This window comes from Schistocerca cancellata, chromosome 4 (assembly GCF_023864275.1).
Source record: "Schistocerca cancellata isolate TAMUIC-IGC-003103 chromosome 4, iqSchCanc2.1, whole genome shotgun sequence".
Classification (NCBI taxonomy): domain Eukaryota; kingdom Metazoa; phylum Arthropoda; class Insecta; order Orthoptera; family Acrididae; genus Schistocerca; species Schistocerca cancellata.
The window spans coordinates 226,365,257-226,388,268 of NC_064629.1; the positions used below are offsets into that span (position 1 = coordinate 226,365,257).

A 23,012-nucleotide genomic window follows, 5' to 3' on the forward strand; every position below is an offset into this window, starting at 1 on the left:
TGTGAACAAAGGTTTTCTGAAATGTGAGCAATCTAAAAAAAAGTTCTTTCCATTAACACACAAAGATATGTAGTACCATCATATAGGGACACTTTACATAAAGGGCATGTGAGAGCCGAGATGTGATCCAAGAATTATTTTACGGAATTTTTTTTCCAGTGGTGTAGAGTAGCCTATTCTTGCTGTTAAGTGTTCACTTTTCTGGAAGAATACAAAATGTGTGTGGTACTCTTATAACAAACATACACAACCTATAAACTGCTCCAGTATAAGGGCCAAAATCTGCCTGATAACAAATTCCAAAGTCATATAATTAATTGCTTCTTTGTGTGATTTTTATACTTTTTGTAAAAGTGTATTCATTTAGCACAAAAAGTATAGAGTGAACAGCTCACAATTAAAACAACTGTAGTTTCTTAGATTGTCCTGTCACAATTTAACAATCAACAGTGCTCCTCAGAATACATGCACACAGAGAGAGCAAGAGAGAGAGAGAGAGAGAGAGAGAGAGACAGAGAGAGAGAAAGAGAGAGAGAGATAAACAATGTAATAACTACACATCTGGAAATATCATTTCTGCCATATATGCAGGGAAACTGAAAAAGTTTCTTGAGGGTTACTGCTTCTGCAAGTGAATATCCAAAGATCAACAATGTATTAAACTTTTCTCAATTTTATTTCAAATAGATTTACATATTATGTTTTCAAAATAATCCTTTTCACATGAATGAGTTCTGTGGAATGTACACATATAAGCACACACCAATAAAATTGTTATTCCAATGTAGAATCATTTCCTACGCAGTCCTGTGCTACATGGAGATCTTGTGCATACATTTTTTGGACACATATGCTGTTATTTTTTAGTAAAAGTTTGTTGTGAGGGACCAGCTGAAATAAAAAGGTCATCTAAGCAACTGAAATCTTATACTTTGCAAATATGTAAGAAATGTAATGTACGTGACATATGTCGGTCTTAAACATCCTTCAAGTTTGCAATGTGGCTGCTTGAGACTACACTGAACTGTCCTGAATACTACAGAATTACATAAATAATGATGAAATGTCTACATTTTAGCACACACTTCCCTTTTTGAGTTCCAGAAAGAACTAAATCAGTATATTCAAATATGCCGATGCTTTCAATAAACTTAAATGTGAAAACAATTGTATCACTTTTTATGAATATATGGCCAGTATTACTGCAGTAGGTACATGTGACTGTACCAGCACAAACAGATTGGATATCTGGTAAAATACCATGTGGTGAACCAAGTGCTGGATTTGTCTCCAAACCTCACTAAACTGAATCCTTTAAAAAGAGTAGAATGGAAGAATACTAAAACTTTAAGTAGAGTGGTGTATATTCTATGTGACAGTTTTCAGAAACTGTCAAAGTTACAGAAATAAAACTGATAGTTAAGCTTGCTGCAAATGATTTATCCTTTGCAATGGGAAGCTCAAGGTGATTTCACTGGACCTGTTTTAGAAATCAACAAAATAAATTTTGAACTAAAATACGATCAAACCACCACACAGTTTCTGAGATGTTTTTGTAATAAATACTTAGTGATACTTTGGAGGTAATATTATCCTGAAGAGTTTTGGCATAGTTGAAGTAATCATTGCAATATCGTACTAATTCATCAAAAAATCTAAACTACATAAATTAATCAGTTTTTCATGTATGCTTTGCAATGACTTAATCAAAGAATTATTTTTGAGAAAAGAAGTTTTACTGAATTTTTACATTATGAAAGGCTTCAAGAGATTCATTCACACACAAAATGAGTGAGTTCGCAATCAGTTTTCAGCACCTTTGAGATCCATTTGGGCAAATATAAAATACCTAAATTGTTTAGATTTTCTTGGTTGAAGTAAAGTGTGCTGATTTCATGTGCTAAGAATTATCAGTATATATTGCCTTTGAAAACAACTTTATGAGTAAAGGTATTAAAACAGGTACTTTTATTTTCACATCCGCAAACTTTTTAAACACAGCATGAATGTATTAACATCCACTTCCTCTTTAAGTATAAATTAAATGCCTTTTTCCTTTATCTACATTAATGTATTTTGTATATTTTACCAATCTTTTTTGTTGACTACAAAACTTTGTATACACTGAAAATATCTGGTTGAGCTTCATGCATGAACTCCCATCTGTTAGTAAATTTACCAAATTTGTTTAGTAGTTAAGCGAAACATAATTTTATGTCAACATGGTCTTAGATACATGACCTCACTTACTTTTCATCGCTATGTCACAAAATCCATTAATATATTTAACTTGAACTCCATCATATTTTGTACCAGCAATTATCTAAATAAAATATTTTGATAAAATTTAAGTTACAAAAATTATATGCTCTTTACATTAATGATACACTGAAAAATGTAATTTAACAATATAATTTTACTTCTGAGATTACATTTTTCTGGAGGAATATATAAAAGACGGTTACACTGTAACAATAACAAAATAAATACCTTATAAATTGTCATGGAATAATATTACATACCATTTCCATTTGCTGGAGTGAAGTACTTAATGTTTACAATACAGTGAAATCTCATAAAGCTATCACATTCAGGGACTGGCTTAAAATATTGTCATATAAAATATTTAAAAATTTGTAGTCTAGATGGAATAATTACAATATTGTAACTTTCCTAGAATACCAATAGTGTTATAAAATGCACCAATTACAGCAGTTACAGCTATGTTACATAAATATGCCCTAAATAACAACAGCAAATATACAGCAGCACATTTTGAATGCACTTAAAAATACAGTAACATAAATTTGGTATTCTATTACATAGAATAGTGACGCAAAAATGTAGCTTTTTTAAACAAAAATCTGGATTACTAAACTGCATTGGTGTTCTTATGACAGTACTGGACTGGGTGCTATTTTATGCAGATTAGAAAAAAAAAACACACACACATGTGCAAAATGAATAATTTACTTAATTATTTTGTCAGTCCCTTAGTTTCTGCAGTAAAGTTGCATTTATACAGTGTGTGCTGATTATGAGAATTATTTTGGCCCTGTGATGTTTCATTCAGTATGACCAAAACTGAGGTACAGCAAAAATTTTTGTCAGAGAGAAAATAAAATACTTTAAAATATACAGTCCAAACTTGTTTTTTACATAAGAAGATGGAACATAAGCAGATAAGCACTGTAACATATCTGCATTAAAAAAAAACCACCCACACATTTCTTCTATCTGAAAATGTTCACAAGTCTCTAAATGCAAATAAAATGGATATGGTTTATCTTTGTAATCAATTTTCTGAATTCCACATTCCAATATAGTGAAAGAAATTACAGATAAATCAACCAATCACTGAGATTTCACTGCAGTAAAATCCTTTCAGGATACACCGCAGATTTCATCTGGAATACAATACACGGTATTTTTGAAACATACATTAAACAATCGGCAGTGTCAAACTCATTGCCCCTGGTACCAACAAAAGTCTGTAAACAACAACTAAACTTGTTCTAGCTTACATTACAAAAATTACACACATAAAAATAAAACTGGAAAATAACCTACATATAAATGCACAAATTCACCTTGTGCTGATACTTAGTCATGTAATGATCTTACACTACTCCTCGGAATATATTTTCACAAATGTATGACTCATGAGGACACATCAAACTGCAATGGATGACTTAATTTTGTAGTCGCCAAATGAATGTCAGAGAGACATTGTCAGAAGCTGAACTAATACAAACTTCAGAATAGCTGTTTATTATCTGAGCTTCTGATAGTGAAAATCACCTTCTGAATAAATAAAATTAAAAAAGGATCAAGTTTGTTTTAATACCTTTATAAGAGAAAGAATAATGTTTGGAATATTAAAATATGGGGATGGGGGGAAGAGGAATATTCAGCAGTGCATGCACACCATCATATACTTATTTCTGTTATGCAGCCAGTGGATTCAAATTTCTGAACTACATGCAGCTGTTAACACAACTGCAATATAGTGATAGAAAAAGTTCTCTCTCTAATTTGCTCTAATATTTTTCTACAAAGATGCAATGAAAGTACCTACAACAAATTATGTCATGTGCTGTCTCTCATATCAGTTTGTCAGTAATACTCTTAACACTTCATTGTATAACAGTACTGGATATTTTTATTTCTTTGTTCCACAAAAAGTAAATATACTTTCTCAGTTAGCAAACATCTCCAAGTTAAGACTCTTTAATTTCCATAATCAGTAAACAGTTTCACGAACTCCACTAACAGTAAAATTTACATGAATTTAAAGTTATTTTCAAACACATGAAAATTATTTCAGTCTCACAATGTTTTAAGAAAAAAGTCTGCACAAGTTATAATTGACTTGGTAGATTATATTTATTAATTTACAACAGAATTAAAATAGCAGAAGAAGAATGAAAATTGAAAATTCAAACAGGAAATGGCTGGGCACTAACCAGATTCTTCAATATTGTATCAAATTTGTATCAAATTACTGGATGAAATGATCAAACTTCTTTGATGACAGGCTACCTTTCCCAGTATTGGCAAATAATCATGCAGCATTAAGCAATGTCATAATTCTCTGAAACAGCAGTCTTTCTACATCAATTACTTTTTATTTGCACAGCAATCGGCATGGCATGTTTTGGCAGCAGAGTACCCTCTTCTTCTGTTCAAATAATTTGTTATGGCATAGATTTTTCTGAAATATTAAGTTTTTGGTGTTTGACATTTATGTAATAATTGCAGCTAGAACATGTTTCTTAAACTAAAAATGTATGTAGACAATCAAGGATAGAAGTATGCTACCAAAATATGTTGTGCCAATTTATTTGATGATTAAAAAGTGAGTTCAGCATAATTTGCATAGTATATTAAAGAGTTTTTTAAGTCACATGTGGGCTTCTGTACACACTACTCGACAGAGAGAGAAAAGGAAGTAGTTATATTTACAAGAGAATGTGGGTTTAATTCTTTCTCAAGCACAGAAACCTTTTTTTTTCAGATAATTTCAGGCTGCTGTATGAAAAGATCCAATATGTTCCAGAAATGTGAATACTGTACAGTTTGTTCATTTGCTTTCAAAACATTGAAAATTTTCATCATAACAGCTTTCTTAAAACTTCAGAGAGCTCCAAGTAATATTCAACAATCTTCACAGATTAGTAAAATGAAGAATTGGCATTAAAAACATAAAAAAATTAAATATTTATTTTCTGTTTTATTCATTTTTCTTTATGCAGTAATCAAGGTTAAGGACTGGGCAGAACAACCTCTCAAAAACATTTACAAATATTATAATTTTTGTTGTAACTTTACAAGATTTTAGAATGTTTGTATGTTATCATATGGAATATGAAGAGGTTTATCTGGTTTTAGAAAGTAATGCACTAAAATAAACAACAGATCTCTTTTTTTCTAACTGTGCTGTACAGTATTCCTTTCATGGGCTGTGCATGGAGCAATGTTTTTATTGAATTATGCTGTATGATTATTTGCAGCAGTAAATACTGACATATCTTGCTAATTTAATGATAGTATCTGATCACACTTCACATGTACAATTGTACCATTACAAAATTGCTAACTATTCAACAACAGTGCATCCAATTGTGAAACTGGAGCTCCCCCTATCTTTCATTTCTAACTTTTTGTGCTGGATTCTTCCACGTTTTTCTATAAAACTGAAGATAATATGAATTAATATTTGAACACTTTCTGCTCATACATATAATTATGGAGATCTGTCTTAGCCTCTCTAAAAGGTACATTGAACAACACTGTAATGTACCAGTATGTATTCTGGAATGCTATAATGATGTGGAATGGATAATTTAGAGCATAAGCACCACTGAGGAACAGAAAAACAAATAACCAGCCATGCCAAACTGTCTGAGGCAACACCATACAAACAAGGAGCATCTCTTGTAATGAACTGTGTAGTCAGACATCACTGACAAGAAACTACAAATAAAATATGCTAGTATCTTGCACAAATTGAACGTCCATCAATTCTGTGAAAGTTGCAAACTATTGCTCAAAATACGTGTTAACATGCTACACAAGCCATGGAGCCCATGTCATTTTTCTGTTGAAATAATACTCTTATAAGAGGTATTTTCATACGGGTTATCTTGTTAATCGGTGTATGAAATGTTGACAACGCAAACATTGCAGCTGCCAGGAGCTAAAAATGGTCACAGGATTTCAAGTTTCATGTCACAAACTGAGATGCACATTGGGGTTTGAAAGAAATTTAATTTATAAAAACATGTTTTAAGAAATATTTACTTCATTCTTACAAATCTGTATTCAGAACAATCATAAGGTTAAGTAATGGTATTTCATGTTATCTCGAAAGTAACAATTTATCATATTTTGAAGTGTATCTCTTGTGTAATGGATCTCAAATCCAGAAAAGCAAAAAATATGCACAGCTATCCTTATAGGAAGACATATCTAAATTCTGATGGTGATAATAACACTGTCAGAACTGCCATTAAGATATTTTCAAATAGCAATCCATTTACTGCACAATTACAAACAATGAATATTCCAGTAGAGCTTTCACAATTTTTGTTTTAAATGAGGAAAAACACATAAACCATATATTTTACTCCCATGTGTTGATGCTGTATTTCAGGCTTTACTCTCAAAGACATATGTAATGTCACTGCATGAATATTACAGCAAGCAACACACTTTACAATAAATTACTACTAGCTTGCTGTCAAATCAAGTAAACCACTTTATGTCAGAAATGTACAAATTTCTGATTTGCTGTCACTGCTTCCCTTTAAAGTACCAGTCACAACCCGAACAGAGAATATAAAATTACATTTAAAAAAGTTAAATGCCTACTCAAATAAAGAAAAATTACTCACCGGGAAATCTAAAAATGGCACAAGAGCCAGTAAATAAGTAACAGGCCTTGAAAGATATCCATACAGGAAATTGGAGAACTGTTTACAATGCCAATGTTCCCCCAAACAAGAAAGGGAGAAAGTACAACTTATGTAAGTGTTGAAGCTCCTGGATTAACAAGCCTCATCTTAGTAGAAATGTTATATATAGAACCAGTAATCTCAATTCCAAAACTAATAGGTATTACACTTCGATGATTGTTAATTAATCTGATTATCCCCACAGTCCTTGCTTTGTTTACAACTAACACATTGAAATCACACTAAGATAAATTTAGATTTTTTTCCATTGACCAACCTCTTCCTTTAAATCATACTCTACATCATAAAACACAAAGGATTTTCGAACCCCTAACATGTATGTACATTAATCACTTTCTTATTGGTAATGAATGGTATAAAGACAGTGAGAGGTTTAAATTTCAGGTAAGTACATTTCCCATGTGTCATTTTAAAATTGGAGTACAACTCAAAAACTATACAATCATTTACAAAACTTTCAATTAAAGATTTGTGACAAAATTATTCCAAGTGCTAAGCAACAATGAATCTGGTAGATTACAATACAACCAGCCTTCTGTGATGCAGTAGTGACATGGTGTATCTTCCATATGAATACATTTAAGGAAAGTAGAGTACATGACCATCGAGTTTGAGCTACAAATTGCTAAATGCAACAACTAAAAGTCTTCCTCATTTTCTGTTCATCCTCACTTTTATTTCTCTAATTCAGCAATCAGCTGTTCCCATGAGTCAAGCATTGGCTTAAGTATTGTGCCACAGGCGCCACTTAAATGACCTATGTCCTAATGGAACTGGTTGGCCACTTCCTTTCTCCACCCATGATAATGAAGCAGAGCTTTGCAAGTTTTACACAAACCCTGAAATGTCATAGTAAACTAAATTACAATAATTACACAATTATACACAGGACTGCGTGTCCTCAAGAGGTCATGCGCACGCCCACCTGCCAAACAAACACACACACAAACACACACACACACACACACATACACACACACACAGAGAGAGAGAGAGAGAGAGAGAGAGAGAGACTCTTGAGCTGATAACTGTAATGAGGAAAAGGATATTGAAACTCTTGGATGGAATTACGAATTTAGGAAAATAAACAAATGTATCTGCAGAAATGGTGCACGAGTGCAGATTCAGTTGTGATGAGAAACCTGAAGGAGAAGAATGATAGGGTTCAGTTAAATAAAATGATACTGTAACATGAGAAACAATTCCTCTCATTTAGGCTGAGTGGAAAGAGACTTTTCAGAGACCTTGAGCAACCTTCCTGTTGAAGTTTGCTACATATGTCAGTGCTGCCATGGTGTTAGCTATTGAAAGAGTAAACAAAATATCACTGACATACTGCATGTTTTGCTTCTAATTTCAACTGTTGCCAGTGAGTTATCGAAGAGAGATTCTACGACAAACAAATAATAAAGAGCCATAATCACCCAATATGAAGCTAATTATAGAGGGAACAATTAAATACAAAAATAAAAAATGAAAAACTTGCAAAACATGTTAGGAACATGTTGGAGATCTGATTTCATTGTTGGAGATCTGATTTCATACCAATCTGCAGGTTTCCAAAACCAAATTACATATCAGATTGATCATGTAGAATAAAAAACACAAGGGTCCCATCCCAATATGCAACTCAGTTATTTAAGTTACAACAGAAAAATAGTCTTCACAGAACTTCTACTTACTAATGCCGATATCTACTTTATCAAATCTTGAGCTTTGGAAAATGAAACTTCTTTACTTTTGAGGTACACAGATGAAATAATGAAGATGTAGAAGTAAGATTGTGACAAAGGCATGAATAAGTTAACACAAAATGTACAGGTAAGAACAAGTCAAATTTCAACAACAACAATGAGGACCTTCTTGCTATCACCTGCATTCTTTCTGGTCTTCCTAGGGTTACTATACGACCCTTGTACCTCACCCATGAGCGGATGAATCTTCTGTATACTGTAATCAATGTCTCAAACTTACTTCCTTTTCCTGTGGAAAAGGATTTGCTTCCCAAAGCTCAAGGTTCAGATTCCTTTCTGAGCAGATCTGTTGCTGAGCAGATCTGTAGCCTCTACTATCATATTCCCTTTTAAGGAGTGTGGCTTTTTAATATTCAGTTCCTATTTTTTGTATTATATATGAACTTTTTAAGCATTCTGTGGCATATGACATTCCTCCAGCATACACTGTATTCCATCTACTCCCAATGGCTTTGACAGTAAATGTCCAACTTTACAATTTTCTCTTTATACATTGTTGCCTAATTAACCCAAAAAGATAAGAAAAATATATCGTAATAATTTTCTATCATTGTGCAGATTTTACTTGACATGCAGAGACAACACATAACACATTCTGAATGAAAGGGTCATGATTTTAGGAACAATAATCGGAAGTCTTATCCAGCATCCAGCCTTTGTCACCACTTACGTTGGACTAGCATGTATAGCATCCACAATCCAACTTAAGTTTTCATTCAGACTGTCCCTGGCACTGGACATATGGCACATACTTCCTGGCTCTTTTCTACTCTCTACTACAACATTTATTTACTTAATTTAGCCACTACTATAGGAGGGACATGGTCAGCATATCCACAGCCCACATTACAGAAGAATGTACTTCAGTTGCCACGTTCCTTTGGCTCCAGACATTGCTTGTGAGGATCTGTTTCAGTTTTATAACATTGGTACAGACTTTGAAGTCTCTGTCCCTGCTGTGCTCTGCAACTAATGAACTTCTCCACTGCAAATATGGCCACTGCTCAAACATTCAGCAAACAGGTTGCACTGCTGTAAAATTCATTCATCTAATCACAAGTACTACAGTTCAAAATCATTTAAAAAATTAGATGAGTGACAAAATTTATACAGCAGTCCTGATACGCAAAAAAAGAAAGAAAGAAAGAAAGAAAGAATAGACAAACAGGAAGAAAAAGAAGTAATCATCATCACTGCTTTAAAACTCTTAGTTCATAAAAAATATGAGTATTAAATGACTTACATAATTAAAAAAATGGTGGATATTAACTCTCCCAAGTCCATAAATGAAATTGCATATCATCATAAAACGAACATATCCTGTACAGAAGTTATACATAAAAATACTTTCAATGTAACTCCACAGGAAGTTTTCCACAGTATGGCACTAGTGATGAGGACTGGCTGTTTCTGATCACAACTCTGATGAGTAATCTCTGTACTACTTCTTCTGCTATACACGCTGACATTACCAAAATTCTGCACTACCCACAAAAGTGTACAAATTCCACATCTTTTAAGAACAAAATTTTAAAAGAAAATACTGTCACCGAGAAGTAGACATTTGTTGCATTATGTATTTTGTAGCAACACACTCTGGTGAACTTCCGATTCATATAAAGAAAGGTCGACACTTCTACTATGATAACAGTGATGATACAATAATAATAATAATAATAATAATAATAGTAATATAATAATAATAATAATAATACTATTTAGCAAAAGTAATGCACAATATTTAACTTAGTCAAAAAGAATAAAACTATTTAATTCATAAATATCACTACTTCAGTGTATTTTATATGTAACAAAATTTTAGCACACACATGTTCACGCTCTGCTCTATGTCTACAACTGTATATTTACCGATAAGGCAAAGCTGTCTACATCTGTCTGGGCCCTATGTTGCACTGTGAATGTTCATCATACTGAACAAGTACTAGCATATCAGCAATTATTCATGTAATGGAAAAAATAAAAAAAATATATAGGCAAACAAATCTCATGTGTTTGGTCATAATTACTGGTACATAACAAATGTTACATGCCTGATGGAAAATGTTCTGGTCTTGCTACGACTTGCTTACTGGCCTTAATATAACTGCTTTCACTCGGGGTACCTACATCCACAAAAGGATGTTTGGCTGTATGCTTTACATACACATACAAACATAGAGATGCATGTCATCCATCACTTTTCTTAAAAAATAAAGCATGCAAAGCACTGCTCTGCAACTGCAGGTTACTGCTCATAGTGTCTTAAGTCTTCAAAAGTCTTCTCTTTTCTTTAATTAGGACCATCACAAAGTCTTTTAAAAACTACTACTCTTTTTCAGGTTCAATAAACGATTTTAGCTGTCTTCCAACCAATGATATGGAGGTTAATACAGTATATTTCTGTGATAGTTGCGCACATATTACTTCACATTTATTAAACTAAACATGAAGCTTTTTCAGTTTGCACACGTAATTCACAAAGACTGAGCACCATCTCACTCTGACAGCTTCAGAAAAAATTCACATATCATAACTTGTGAAAGAGATGTGCTTCAACCAAAATCATAGTGCAAACCCTTCAGCATCCACCTCTGCTACTGCGGCTGGGTTGGGTTGTGTGGTAGAGGTGGGCCCTGAAATAATATGTATAACTGTTAGTATCATCATTATTCACACACACACACACACACACACACACACACAATATATATTATGAACGTCTTTACAGCTGATAACTAGTGGAAGTGGAAAATCCATGATATGTTTAATGAACAGAAGATCATAATACTGGAAAAGCAGTATAATTCAGATAGTACAATGAGCACTACATTATGTCACCAAGGAGTTGATGACAGAGCAAGGGAGAAGAATAGAAAAAAGCAAGTGGAATGCTGCCTAAAAGAGAAAAATAAATGTGAAATGAATTTTTTAAAAATTGTTTCTCTATGAGCACAAGAATAGAGAGTAGCATTAGGTGTGAGAAAGGATGAATGGGATGTGGAAAGGGGTAACCAGTAATACATGTGATGGTGTTGTCATTCAAGACTCTGTTAGTAGTATCATGGATGAGTTGTAGAGTTGCCTACAGCACTAGTATTTCCACAGATGGAAGGCTAGAGACACTATATCTTCATGAGTAACTTATTAAGTGTACTGCATAAGCCCTCAAAACTGGTAAGGTGAACAGAAAATGAACATGCTGAGTAAGACTCGGGGTGATGTCAGGTGGGGCAAGAAAGACAATCATTATTCTAACCACGTAATCTACATAGAATTTCAATTGTTCCTATACCTCTGTCTGGCACTGCTAACAGAATATGAGAAAAATAATATGACCAGTTCTGTTAAACTGTTTTAAGTTTTCAGTAAAGAAAAGACTTAAAGACTTAAAAAGATGGGTCTTTACTTACAGGCATAGTAGGGAATGACGTCTGCGTTAAATGGGGTCCGGGATGACCCAAATGGTGACTCGACAGCTTGGGCCCATCCTCAGCCTTTTCTTCTTCTCTTCTTTTCAGACATGCAGCCTTGGGATTCAGATTTCGTTCTGGACAAAATTAAATGCTGTAAGTGCTAAATCTCATTTTCTGGAGCATATTCACTTATTAATGGTAAAGCCAAACAAACATTACCACTGTTACCAGGAAAATGGCTACTGCTTTACACTATTTAAAATTAATTAAATGACAATTGTTAGTAAAACATAATACAATTGTTGCACAGGGAAGGCCAGGATAAAAATAAAACTCTTAATAATATTTTAATTTACTCTGCCTTAGCAAACAATAAAGTCAACTCTTCACAGTTTAATTTTATTGGACACTAGCCATTCAACCACACATTCCAATAAAACAGATGATTTCTCCTAACACAGAGACTCCAACTTTGGCTTTTACCCTGATATTCTCCATTAGCAGAAGAAAGAGCATCTAGAAATAAGCACCTTGCTTTTGCAGTCTGTCAGTCATTAAAACTGACTTCATTTTGATTTCATGGACCCCAGTAAGAAGGATAACACTAAAGACCAATGCATACAGATTAGAATACAGCTAATAACTCTTCCTGGTACACTATAAGTTTATGAGAAGCTGATTTAAACCTTCATAACAACTGAAATCCATACATTGGTCAGCAGCTGCAGTCAGATCTCTCTCTATATTTCATAGACAGTGCTGTACCAACTGACATTTCACTGTTTAACCCTTTTACTGCCAAATACAATCTGATCGTGATCCAGATTTTCGGCAAAAAATGCCAGTAATGATCTGATCGTGATGCCCTTCTCATTCATTTTTTCCACACTTGAAGGCAAAGCTGTTAGTATTTCCTAGCCAAGACGCAGAAGGAAGGTCGAAGTCACAGCATATCGATCTTCTTTTCGATTGTCAGTGTGATATTTCGAATAAAATAAACTTCTCTGGTGTTGTTTATTTACCGAGTATTTCGTGGCAGCACTGCGTCATCAAGTAAGAAGTTGCGGTTCGATATGAGTGATTTAGGCAATAATATGATAAGTAGTGAAAGTGAAGATGAATTTGCAGGATTTGCAGAAAGTGAATCGGATTGTGAGAGTTCTGGTGGAGAAGAGGACTCGTCGTTTTCTTTTTCAAGTGACGATTGTGTGTCAGCAACAGTCCATCTTCAAAAATACCATTAATACCCTCCACAAAGTATTATGCACCTAAGATACTGGGCTCACACTACCTGCCATGCAGCATCAACATTATGTACAATTTTCACAAAGCAGGATGCAAACAAAAAGGTAAAATTAAAATGATAACTTCTCACCCATTTTTTCATTTAAATACATGAAGAATTTAGTTTGTTTCTGGCAGACAACACTGCACCTGCTGTTACGAACTTGAAGAAATGAGTTGCTGGACAGTGTTACTGGAATGCAGAACTAACTGCTTGAAAAGTTCATGTAATTATTGCAAAATTGAGGTATGAGCTTGTCAGAAACAAAAACATGCCAACCTGTGTGAACTCAGCAGAAACCATTACCAGTTTAAAATCACCATCCAGCATTTGTAACTCTACATATTGTGTACATCTACATCTATAGCCGGCCGCGGTGGCCAAGCGGTTCTAGGCGCTTCAGTCTGGAACCGTGCGACTGCTACGGTTGCAGGTTCAAATCCTGCCTCGGGCATGGATGTGTGTGATGTCCTTAGGTTAGTTAGGTTTAAGTAGTTCTAAGTTCTCGGGGACTGATGACCACAAATGTTAAGTCCCATAGTGCTCAGAGCCATTTGAACCACTTTTTTTCTACATCTATACTTTTCAAGCTACTGTGAAGGCAAGTTGACAGAAAACATAAACAATCCACAGAAAGTGTGAAAAGTAAGTTAAGGGAGGTAATTAGGAGGATGACTATTGGAAGCAATAAAGGATAGATCAGGTAAAAGAAAATCTGCATAAAGTCTGGCAGAAAGTTGCTGCAGTTGAATTTATTTGTGAAAATGAATATATTTCATTGCATACTAAGATTAATACTGAAAGTTAAAACTGTTTAAAATGTGTAAAGGATATGTGTGACAATGGTGAAACAGTAGAATCAGCTCACTAAGCATAGTGAAACTGTAGAAATTAAACTGCATAAGCATCATAACAGATTGTGTAACATAGAAAACAACATCAGAATTGGCACTAACAGTGTGGAATGTAATTTGGTGACTAAATCATCGGAAGTAGCTTACATTACAAAAGGAAAATTTTTACTTTTGATCTGTCTGGAAGTTTACATCCAAAAGAACAATGGAATGATTTTGAAAATGTGTTGCATACATTATGGAGTGATCAAACAATCACTTTCATTATGTCAAAATTTTTGGGTGAAGCCAGAATAGGATGAGTAACAGCTACAGAGCGGTACAATACACTACAAATATTTAAGGAAGATTTTCTTGAAGAATATTGGGGTGCGCAGGAAATTTAATCCAAAAGAAGAGTGTAAAGAGATTCACTTTGAAGTGGGTCATGAATCTGTTGTATTTAACAAATAAACTGGAACCTGAGGAACATATCATCGGGTTTGATTGAAAGTTGCCTACGGACTGGCATCACAAACTCATTGTTGCTCCCACAGATGACATTAATAAATTTATTGGTTATGTGGGAAGGGTTGGAAAGGTAATGGAGGAAGTGGAACAGGCCAACAGAAATTTTAGGTCCCAGGGGAATGTTTAAACTGTAAAAATGTTGACATAAACAGAATGAGCATGGTCTGAAAAAAGAGTGGAAGGGGAGTAAGGAGCTGGTACAATGCTATGGCAAATCAAAAAACTAACAGAGTGCAAGGCCCTGTGTATAGATAGTGCTTATAAATATGTGGCAACAACGATCTACATAACAGGCAGCAGATATGAGTAGGAGTTGGAAATGAGACAGAGTACAGGAAATTACAAGTTTCTAGCATTTACAGCATGAGTAATAGTAGTCTGAACCCACTAGCTACTCCTTTTGTATACAAACACAAGGATTTGGAATTTCAAAATGGAGAACTGAAGGGATACAATGGATGTAAATGAGATTAATAAAGTTAAAATATGAACATTTAATGGTGGCTTGGAGGAGTTTTAAATAGAAGCTGGTAAAGTGAACACTGTAGCACAGATAATTTGTTAGATTATTTGGTTGAAAAGATGCAGAGTCTGACAAACAGGAAAGCATGTACAGTGAAACAGATGAGGAATCTTATCAGGAAGAAAGAAGAGCACAGAGAATAAAGTACTGTGAGAACTAGAGAAGGGAAACGTGAGGGAAGTGTTGGAGGCAGTTAAGGAGGATTTATTTGTGGTAAAGGGACATATGCAGACATGGGATGACCACAATGGAACACAGCCAATTAGTGGAAGTGAATCTCAGGAGATTCAGAGAGAGAAGATAATTTAAGTGCTTTATTTGTAATTAGTGGAGAAATTGACTAACATGAAAAGGGTGAATAGTGAGAGCTAATACATCCTGTATGGGCACCTACCCATACCGACCACTTGTCCAGGACCCAGGACCAAGTAGGGGCCATCCTGTCAGCTGTATAACAGAAACCAGGTCAAACCAGTAGCCACTAGAAGGTTCAGATACACCGCTGGAGGTTATGGCGTACACGAAATAGTTTATTACGCATAGACACGTGACTGAAAATAGTGTTCTGAGTATTCTGCCACAGGCAGTCCATTTAAGGCAAAAAAAAAGAACAGTCTTCACAGAGTAAGCCACTGGACCAGGTGCCAAGGCCAACAGCTCTTCCACAGTCAGTGGTTTACTAGGGTGCATCCACGAAGATATACGGCAGTCCTCCACCAGCTACGCCACACAGTCATCTTAACGAGGAACCGCAAGGTCCTGGGCCATTATCAGTCGATGTGTGGCCTACAACGCCATATCAACATTTGGACTTGTAATTAATACTGTTTGTTAACTTTGGTTATGCTGAAATCTAAATCCTCTCACCCACTGTGGACTTTGACTATCAGTGATTAGTTAGTATAGTTTCTTAATTAGCCCTTCAGCCTGCAGGCCACCACCACTGGAAGGGACTTGTGCTTACTTGCAGCAATCAACCTTCGTTTCTTTTAACAAGTTTGTTTCCATGGCCATCCTCCACAACAAGCACAGAAATATTTGTTTCGTAATAAAAAACTGCCTTTTCTTGCTGTGCTGTATTTTACTTCTCTCAGATGAGATCTGCCTTTTCTCTCTTTTAAGGTACCTTCAGTGGGATCCATCATGATACAGTTTTGGTTTGATATGTGTTATTTGTAGATTATATAACAATTCACATATCATTTCTTATTCTTATGTAAATAAGTGGTTATCTACAGTTCTTCCCTCTTTTGGTGTCATCTAAATTTCCTTTCATCTGGTTAGATGCTGGAGGTCGCACTACCACTTCATTTACAAAAAATGAGCTTTTTTATGTTCCAAACTCTAGACATGGAGAAGGCTTTGAGATGGGAAACTGTGCACATTTTACCAATGAATTTGAAGTCAATAATAGTGGGGAAAAGACTGGACAGCCAGTACTTAATATTTTGGCAAAGGTGAAGAAGTGCAGTGTACAGCTGACAGTGACAGTGATCTTTATGCTTTTAGTCAGAAATTGTTAGATGCTTTAACTAAAATGGGAGCATTGATGATAATGCCCATTTTAGTCATTAAAATAATTGTTGCAACCTGTTAAACACAAAATAATGGTGCCTATTAAACCCCGTATAACAACTTTCTTATAATTCCGGGTTTGAGTGTTGACATGTTAATGGTTGTAGACTTTTTTTCCATTAGTATAAAAGGATGTTGGATTTTAATGAAGACTCTGATTTTGGAAGTACATGGATATAATGTAATGGTACTCTTTTCAAGAAAAAAGAAACTGATGACAGAAAAGGGATAGTATTCCTATAATGTACTGTAGGAAATGGAAAAATTGGAAGAGTATAATGATTGTGGTGAGCAAATGGGGTTGGATTCAGAGGATTTAATGGCAGTGCCAAATAAAATAAGAGGAAAATGTGGCATAATTTCATGAATCAACTAGGAGCTGGGGTAACATCAACAGCAAGACCATTATACACAGGGCACATGGATAGGGAAATGATGGGGAAGAAAATTGGTTGTGTTATTCTAAAAGGAATCATCCTGATATTTACCTTAAGTAATTTAAGAAAACCAAGGTAAACTTAAAACAATGAAAGTTTTTTGGATCCTCTGTGTGAAAAAAATATGACTGCAAAATTTATAAAAAGATAATTATTGATTAGGGCAATGCAGTTGCCCAAAAACTACCGAGACAATGGGAAAACAGAGGCATTTCTAGTAGGAATTGTTTGAACATCGACCAAATTTGCTGAATTTGACACCCTCTGAATTCCATCTGTTACCATATCTGAAGACATTTATGGCCACAAAATTTGTTGAATCAAATGAAGTATTTATATCCAGGGCCAAGCTGTGAGGAGCACCAGGGAAACAACTGTAAGATTTCTACACAGGACTTGGCTGCTTGGGGCGCCAAGCCATATCACAAGTAGCAGCAAAAACTGACATAGATGAAAGTAAACGAGGAAAAGGGTGGTGGGGGGTGGAGGGTGAATGATTAAGTCACTAGTGTGGAAAATGTTCTCATAGCAGTGGCAAGTGGATACTTTCAAGAGCTTTCAGACCTACACCTCCAGGACTGAATGTCCATACTGATTAAATACTGTACTAAAAAACACACAACCGAGCATTCAGTGATGCAATGCAGGCTTTCACAGATAGTATTCTTCAATGTAAAAACACTGTTTTTCACTGCTGGGATGGATGAGAGGTGGGCAGGGTGGAGGGACAAATTCAAAAGCCAAGGTTTTATGTTTAATATCTTGTCCACGTGCCTATTTTCTCCTTCTTCGATACAGTGAGTAATCGTCTTTCTTCAGACCATTGTTTAAAAATGACACACAGGAATATTTGTTTATATAATACAGGTAGGCATAATTTAATTGCTGATCTGTAATTTTTTTGTCAAACTTAGTTTACTTCTTTAGTAAAATGTGTTGCACCTCTGAAACATTACAGGAATACATGACAAGGAATGTGGTGACTTACTACCTCTGTTGCCTAAACTACTCTGCTTTTACACTGTCAGCACATTATAAACAAAGCTTAGTCATTTTTTCCACTGAAGCACTGCTTGCATCCACATTCAACAGCAAACAGCTTCCTCTACACTAATGACAACATCATACCTCGTACTTGCTGCTCAAGATTCATTATCACTTCAACTGCCATATTGAGGATGCCCAATTTTGTCTGTGGTTTGTCGGTCTTCAGATGTGTCATGCACATCCGTCCCAACTCCTTAAGAGCTTCATTTATGTCCCGGATACGTATCCTAAAAACATTATTAATGAAAGCATGTCTTTTATAAAAATGAACACATGAATAACTATGAACTCTGTAACACTGTTTCTGCAATTTTGTGGTACAAAGTACATTATGTCAGCAGGAAAATGACCATACACACTAAAATACACAAATACAATTAGCTAATAACTTCTTCTATTTGTATCACTCAAAGTGTTCAACTGTATGTAAAAAGTAGACAGACACAATTAAATATGTAAGAAGATTATTTGTTAATAGTTTATTTCATACTTATGTACATTGACTGTAAGCACCACCATCGAGAGTCACTACTACTACTATTACTATTACTAATATTATTACCACCACTACCAAGTTAAGGCACAAAATATTTATATACTACTGGTAATATTATCACATATATTTTGCCTGTTTTGAAATGTTTTATTTTATTTTTGTGGAGCAATGTATAATACATCTTCTAGAGTACTCGAGTACACTAAAATTCATAAAAATGTAATAATGGAAAACGTAGTTTGCCTATAACACACAACAATACATTACATTAGTTCAACTCAACAAGATAATCAATATGAACACAGCTTTTTACATGTGAAGGACACTATGGGGCTCATTCAGTACAATTTGCTTGTTTGTGGCCTGCTTCAAGACATTGAAAAAAAAAAAAAAAAAAAAAAAAAAAAAAAAAAAAAAAAAAAAAAAAAAAAAAAAAAAAAAAAAAGGAAAAAAATTTTCTTTTACTGTGATTAAAAAAAAAAAAAATTGTGCGCCACAAAAATTTTGACTGCCATGTAATTTAATTTATTTATTCACACATATATTGCACATATTACAGATAAAATATGACTTGAAAAATCTCATTTGTGCCTCATAAATGAGAAACCATATCCATGTAGTACAACTGGCACTACAAAAATAGTCCACGCATATTGATGTACACAAAAAACAGAGCAATCATTGGGAGTGATACCTGTAAGGAAAATTAAATATAGAAACAGAATGATACAATGCAAAACTGATGTGCTGGTATACTTTGCTTTTACTGGCTTGTGAGAAAGTAGGAGTTGCGCAACTGTTAGCACTGAGCTAACTTGAAAATTAAAGATGGATCAACAGGATAGGATTTTGAGTAGAAAAGTATCACAAATCAAATAAAAATTAACCTTCACAATGTACTGAACTCAGACTGAAACCAGTATCTTTGTTTTTGCATTGGCAGTATTGATCCAACAAGAAATCATAACACATTACCATGATGAACCGCAGCAAGTAACAAAACTTTAGACAAAATTGACTGTATACTTTGAGATTTATTTAATGTCAATACAGAAAGAAAGAGATGAGAAGGTGCCACCAAAATTATGAGAAAAAGTTAAACTTGCATATTTATACTGTCAGTCTTTGTTCAGATGTAACATTACTATACTTTTTGGTTTTTAAAAGAAAAATCTTGCCAGAAATTCTGAAATTAAATTCGTGTGATTTCACAATGTAATAGAAGAACTACACCCAAATTAACTCCTGTTGAGTCAATATAATTTGTATGGGAGCATTATGCAGGTGTCTCGTTCTAACTGAGAAAGATGTTTATTCTAGTGTTGCATTATAGACTGCATATATGATTAAACAATGACAAAAAATTGTTTTTGCTTCTTCATTTTGCTCACAGATAAAACAATAAAGAGTTCTGTTATTCCATTTTTTCCATAACCGCAGCTTCAACTGTATTTTTATACTGAAATGAGAGAAAATCCACCAACTTCAGTATCAATATGTGCAGAACTGAAGCAGAACTTTCCTAAAAAAAAGTTATTTAATCTTTGGTTTTTTCTTTATGTCAGTTTTGTTTGCATTCCACCCTGGCTAACTTTCCTATTTAATCTCTGAGAATGGTCCAGAACCTTCTGCTCAGATTTATGTTTGTTGCAAACCTAGGATATTTCATCACATAGAATAAAACAAAATAAAATATAAGGAACATTTAAACACAGAGCTCAATTATTGGGCACAAACTGATCCTTCCAGTAGTTTATATATTGAGGTTACAAAAGTCATGGGACAGTTATATGCACATACACAGATGGCGGTAGTATTGAGTACACAAGGTATAAAAGGGCAGTGCATTGGTGTAGCTGTCATTTGTACTAAGGTGATTCGAGTGAAAAAGTTTCCGGCCTGATTATGGCCACATGATGGGAATTAACAGACTTTGAATGCAGAATGATAGATGGAGCTACACGCATGGGACATTCCACTTTGAAAATCATTAAGGAATTCAATATTTCAAGATCCACTGTGTCAAGAGTGTGCTGAGAATACCACATTTTGGATATTACCTCTCACCACAGACAACACAGTGGCTGACAGCCTTCACTTAATGACCAACAGCAGTGGCATTTGTATAGACTTGTCAGAGGTAACAGGCAAGCAACACTGCATGAAATAACTGCAGAAATCGATGTGTGATGTACAATGAATGTATCCATTATGACAGTGCAATGAAATTTGGTGTTAATAGGCTATGGCAGCACGACTGATGTGAATGCCTTTGCTAACAGCACGACATCACTGAAGTGCGTCTCAGACTTGTGACCATATCGGATGGACCCTAGGCAACTGGGAAACAGAGGCCTGGTCAGATGAGTTCCCACTTTCAGTTGGTAAGACCTGATCGTAGGGTTCGAGTGTAGCACAGACCCCATGAAGCCATGGACCCAAGTTGTCAACAAGACACTGTGCAAGCTAGTGGTGGCTTCATAATGGTGTGAGGCATGTTTACATGGAATGGGATGGATCCTCTGGTCCAACTGAACCAATCATTGTCTGTAAACAGTTACGTTCAGCTACTTGGAGACCATTTGCAGCCATTAATGGGCTTCATGTTCCCAAACAACAACCAGGCCACGATTGTTCGTGATTGGTTTGAAGAACATTCTGAACAATTTGAGCCAATGATTTGGCCACCTAGATCACCCCATTGCACATTTATGGGACATAATCGGGAAGTCAGTTCGTGCACAAAACTCTGCAACAGCAACAGTTTCGCAATTATGGATGGCTCTAGAGGCAACAAAGCTCAGTATTTCTGCAGGGGACTTCCAACGAGTCCACGCCACATTGAGTTGCAGCACTACATTGGGCAAAATGAGGTCCAACATGATATTAGGAGGTAGTCTATGACATCTGTCACCTGAGTGTAATGAGCAGTTGTAATTAAAATTGTCTATTATATGAAGCTCAAACAACTATAAAGACACACAAAACATTTAGAGTAAACACACTCCAATTTGTGACATGGCCTGTAAAAACGAGGAGGAAAGGAAATACATGAATCCTTAACACATAAAAAAGAACACAAGCAAATAACTACAGCTAAATTTTACTCTTATTGTAATATTTGTTAACATTATCAATGCAGTTTAACAATCAGGAATCTGCATAAAGGAAATGTGAGACATAATTAAACACAAGCAACTTAGCAGCTATATGGAAGGCAACCATCACCATATTTACAATCTATCATCAACTTTGGGCACATGACAGGAGAAAGCGTTTGCATGTGATTGTACAAGCTCACCTTTCCCTTGCATTGTTGGCTTGTCTCCTCTCCTTTTCTCTAGCTGCTTTTGTATCAGGGTCCTCTTCCTCATCGGCACTCGAACAACGGTGGGAGAAAAACACATATCAGTATGACTCCTCAGTTAAGAAAATTTCGATTTCAGTCAGTAACAGAAGTAATGGACTAATATGTAATAGTCCCTCCACTGTGTCACTGAATTGTTTAAGAAAGGAGAGAAAGAGAGGATGAGAGAGAATTGGGTGCTCTTCTAACTTTGAATGTATTCGATGTGTTGAAATCTTTTCCAGAAACAAATTGCAGAAAAATGTCCCAAAACCAATTAGACTTAACAACAACAACAACAACATGGAAGTATTGCAAAGTTTAATTAATGTATTTATACAATTGTCCTAACTGTCAGACTACACGTTTGGAAAGAACGTTTTATATATCAGAATATTCAATAAATATATCAGAATATTAAATAAATACCCAAATAAGAGTTTTTGTTATACAGTACTGACTTATTTACCTTTTCAAACCAGACACAAAGGCTGCAATATTTCACGCTAGACTATCTTTCACATTATAAGTCGTGATTTTCAACAGATGACTGACTGCCTTTCAACATATACTTTCACATAAAACAGTCATACTGCTATGAGAATAAAAACTGATACAAAGAATTTTATGAATGCCAAGCCTACATTAAGGATGATGCTTTTGCCGGTTAACATGGATCAAACTGAAAAGGGGATGGAGATTCTGAATGGAAACAGTGTGGTGAACAACTCAAGGCTGATAAAGATTGGAGAAACAAGATACAGAGAAGAAAGTATCATGAAATTCTCGATACAC

At 34.8% G+C, this 23,012-nt stretch overlaps 1 protein-coding gene across 2 annotated transcripts in view; it reads right to left on the reverse strand.

The window, feature by feature from the left end:
- Positions 1 to 657: 657 nt before the first annotated feature.
- The window catches only part of LOC126184920 (transcription factor 12), a 742,430-nt gene continuing 720,075 nt past the window's right edge, over positions 658 to 23,012 (reverse strand). Inside the window, exons 14-17 of one of the 2 annotated variants that reach the window (XM_049927589.1) lie at positions 22,173 to 22,260; positions 18,457 to 18,602; positions 12,142 to 12,278; positions 658 to 11,364 (exon numbers count right to left, since the gene is read on the reverse strand). In XM_049927589.1, the coding sequence (XP_049783546.1) occupies positions 11,326 to 11,364; positions 12,142 to 12,278; positions 18,457 to 18,602; positions 22,173 to 22,260 (410 nt within the window). In that variant the 3' untranslated portion in view covers positions 658 to 11,325. The remainder of the gene's footprint in view (positions 11,365 to 12,141; positions 12,279 to 18,456; positions 18,603 to 22,172; positions 22,261 to 23,012) is intronic. The other variant, XM_049927588.1, reaches the window with a different exon arrangement.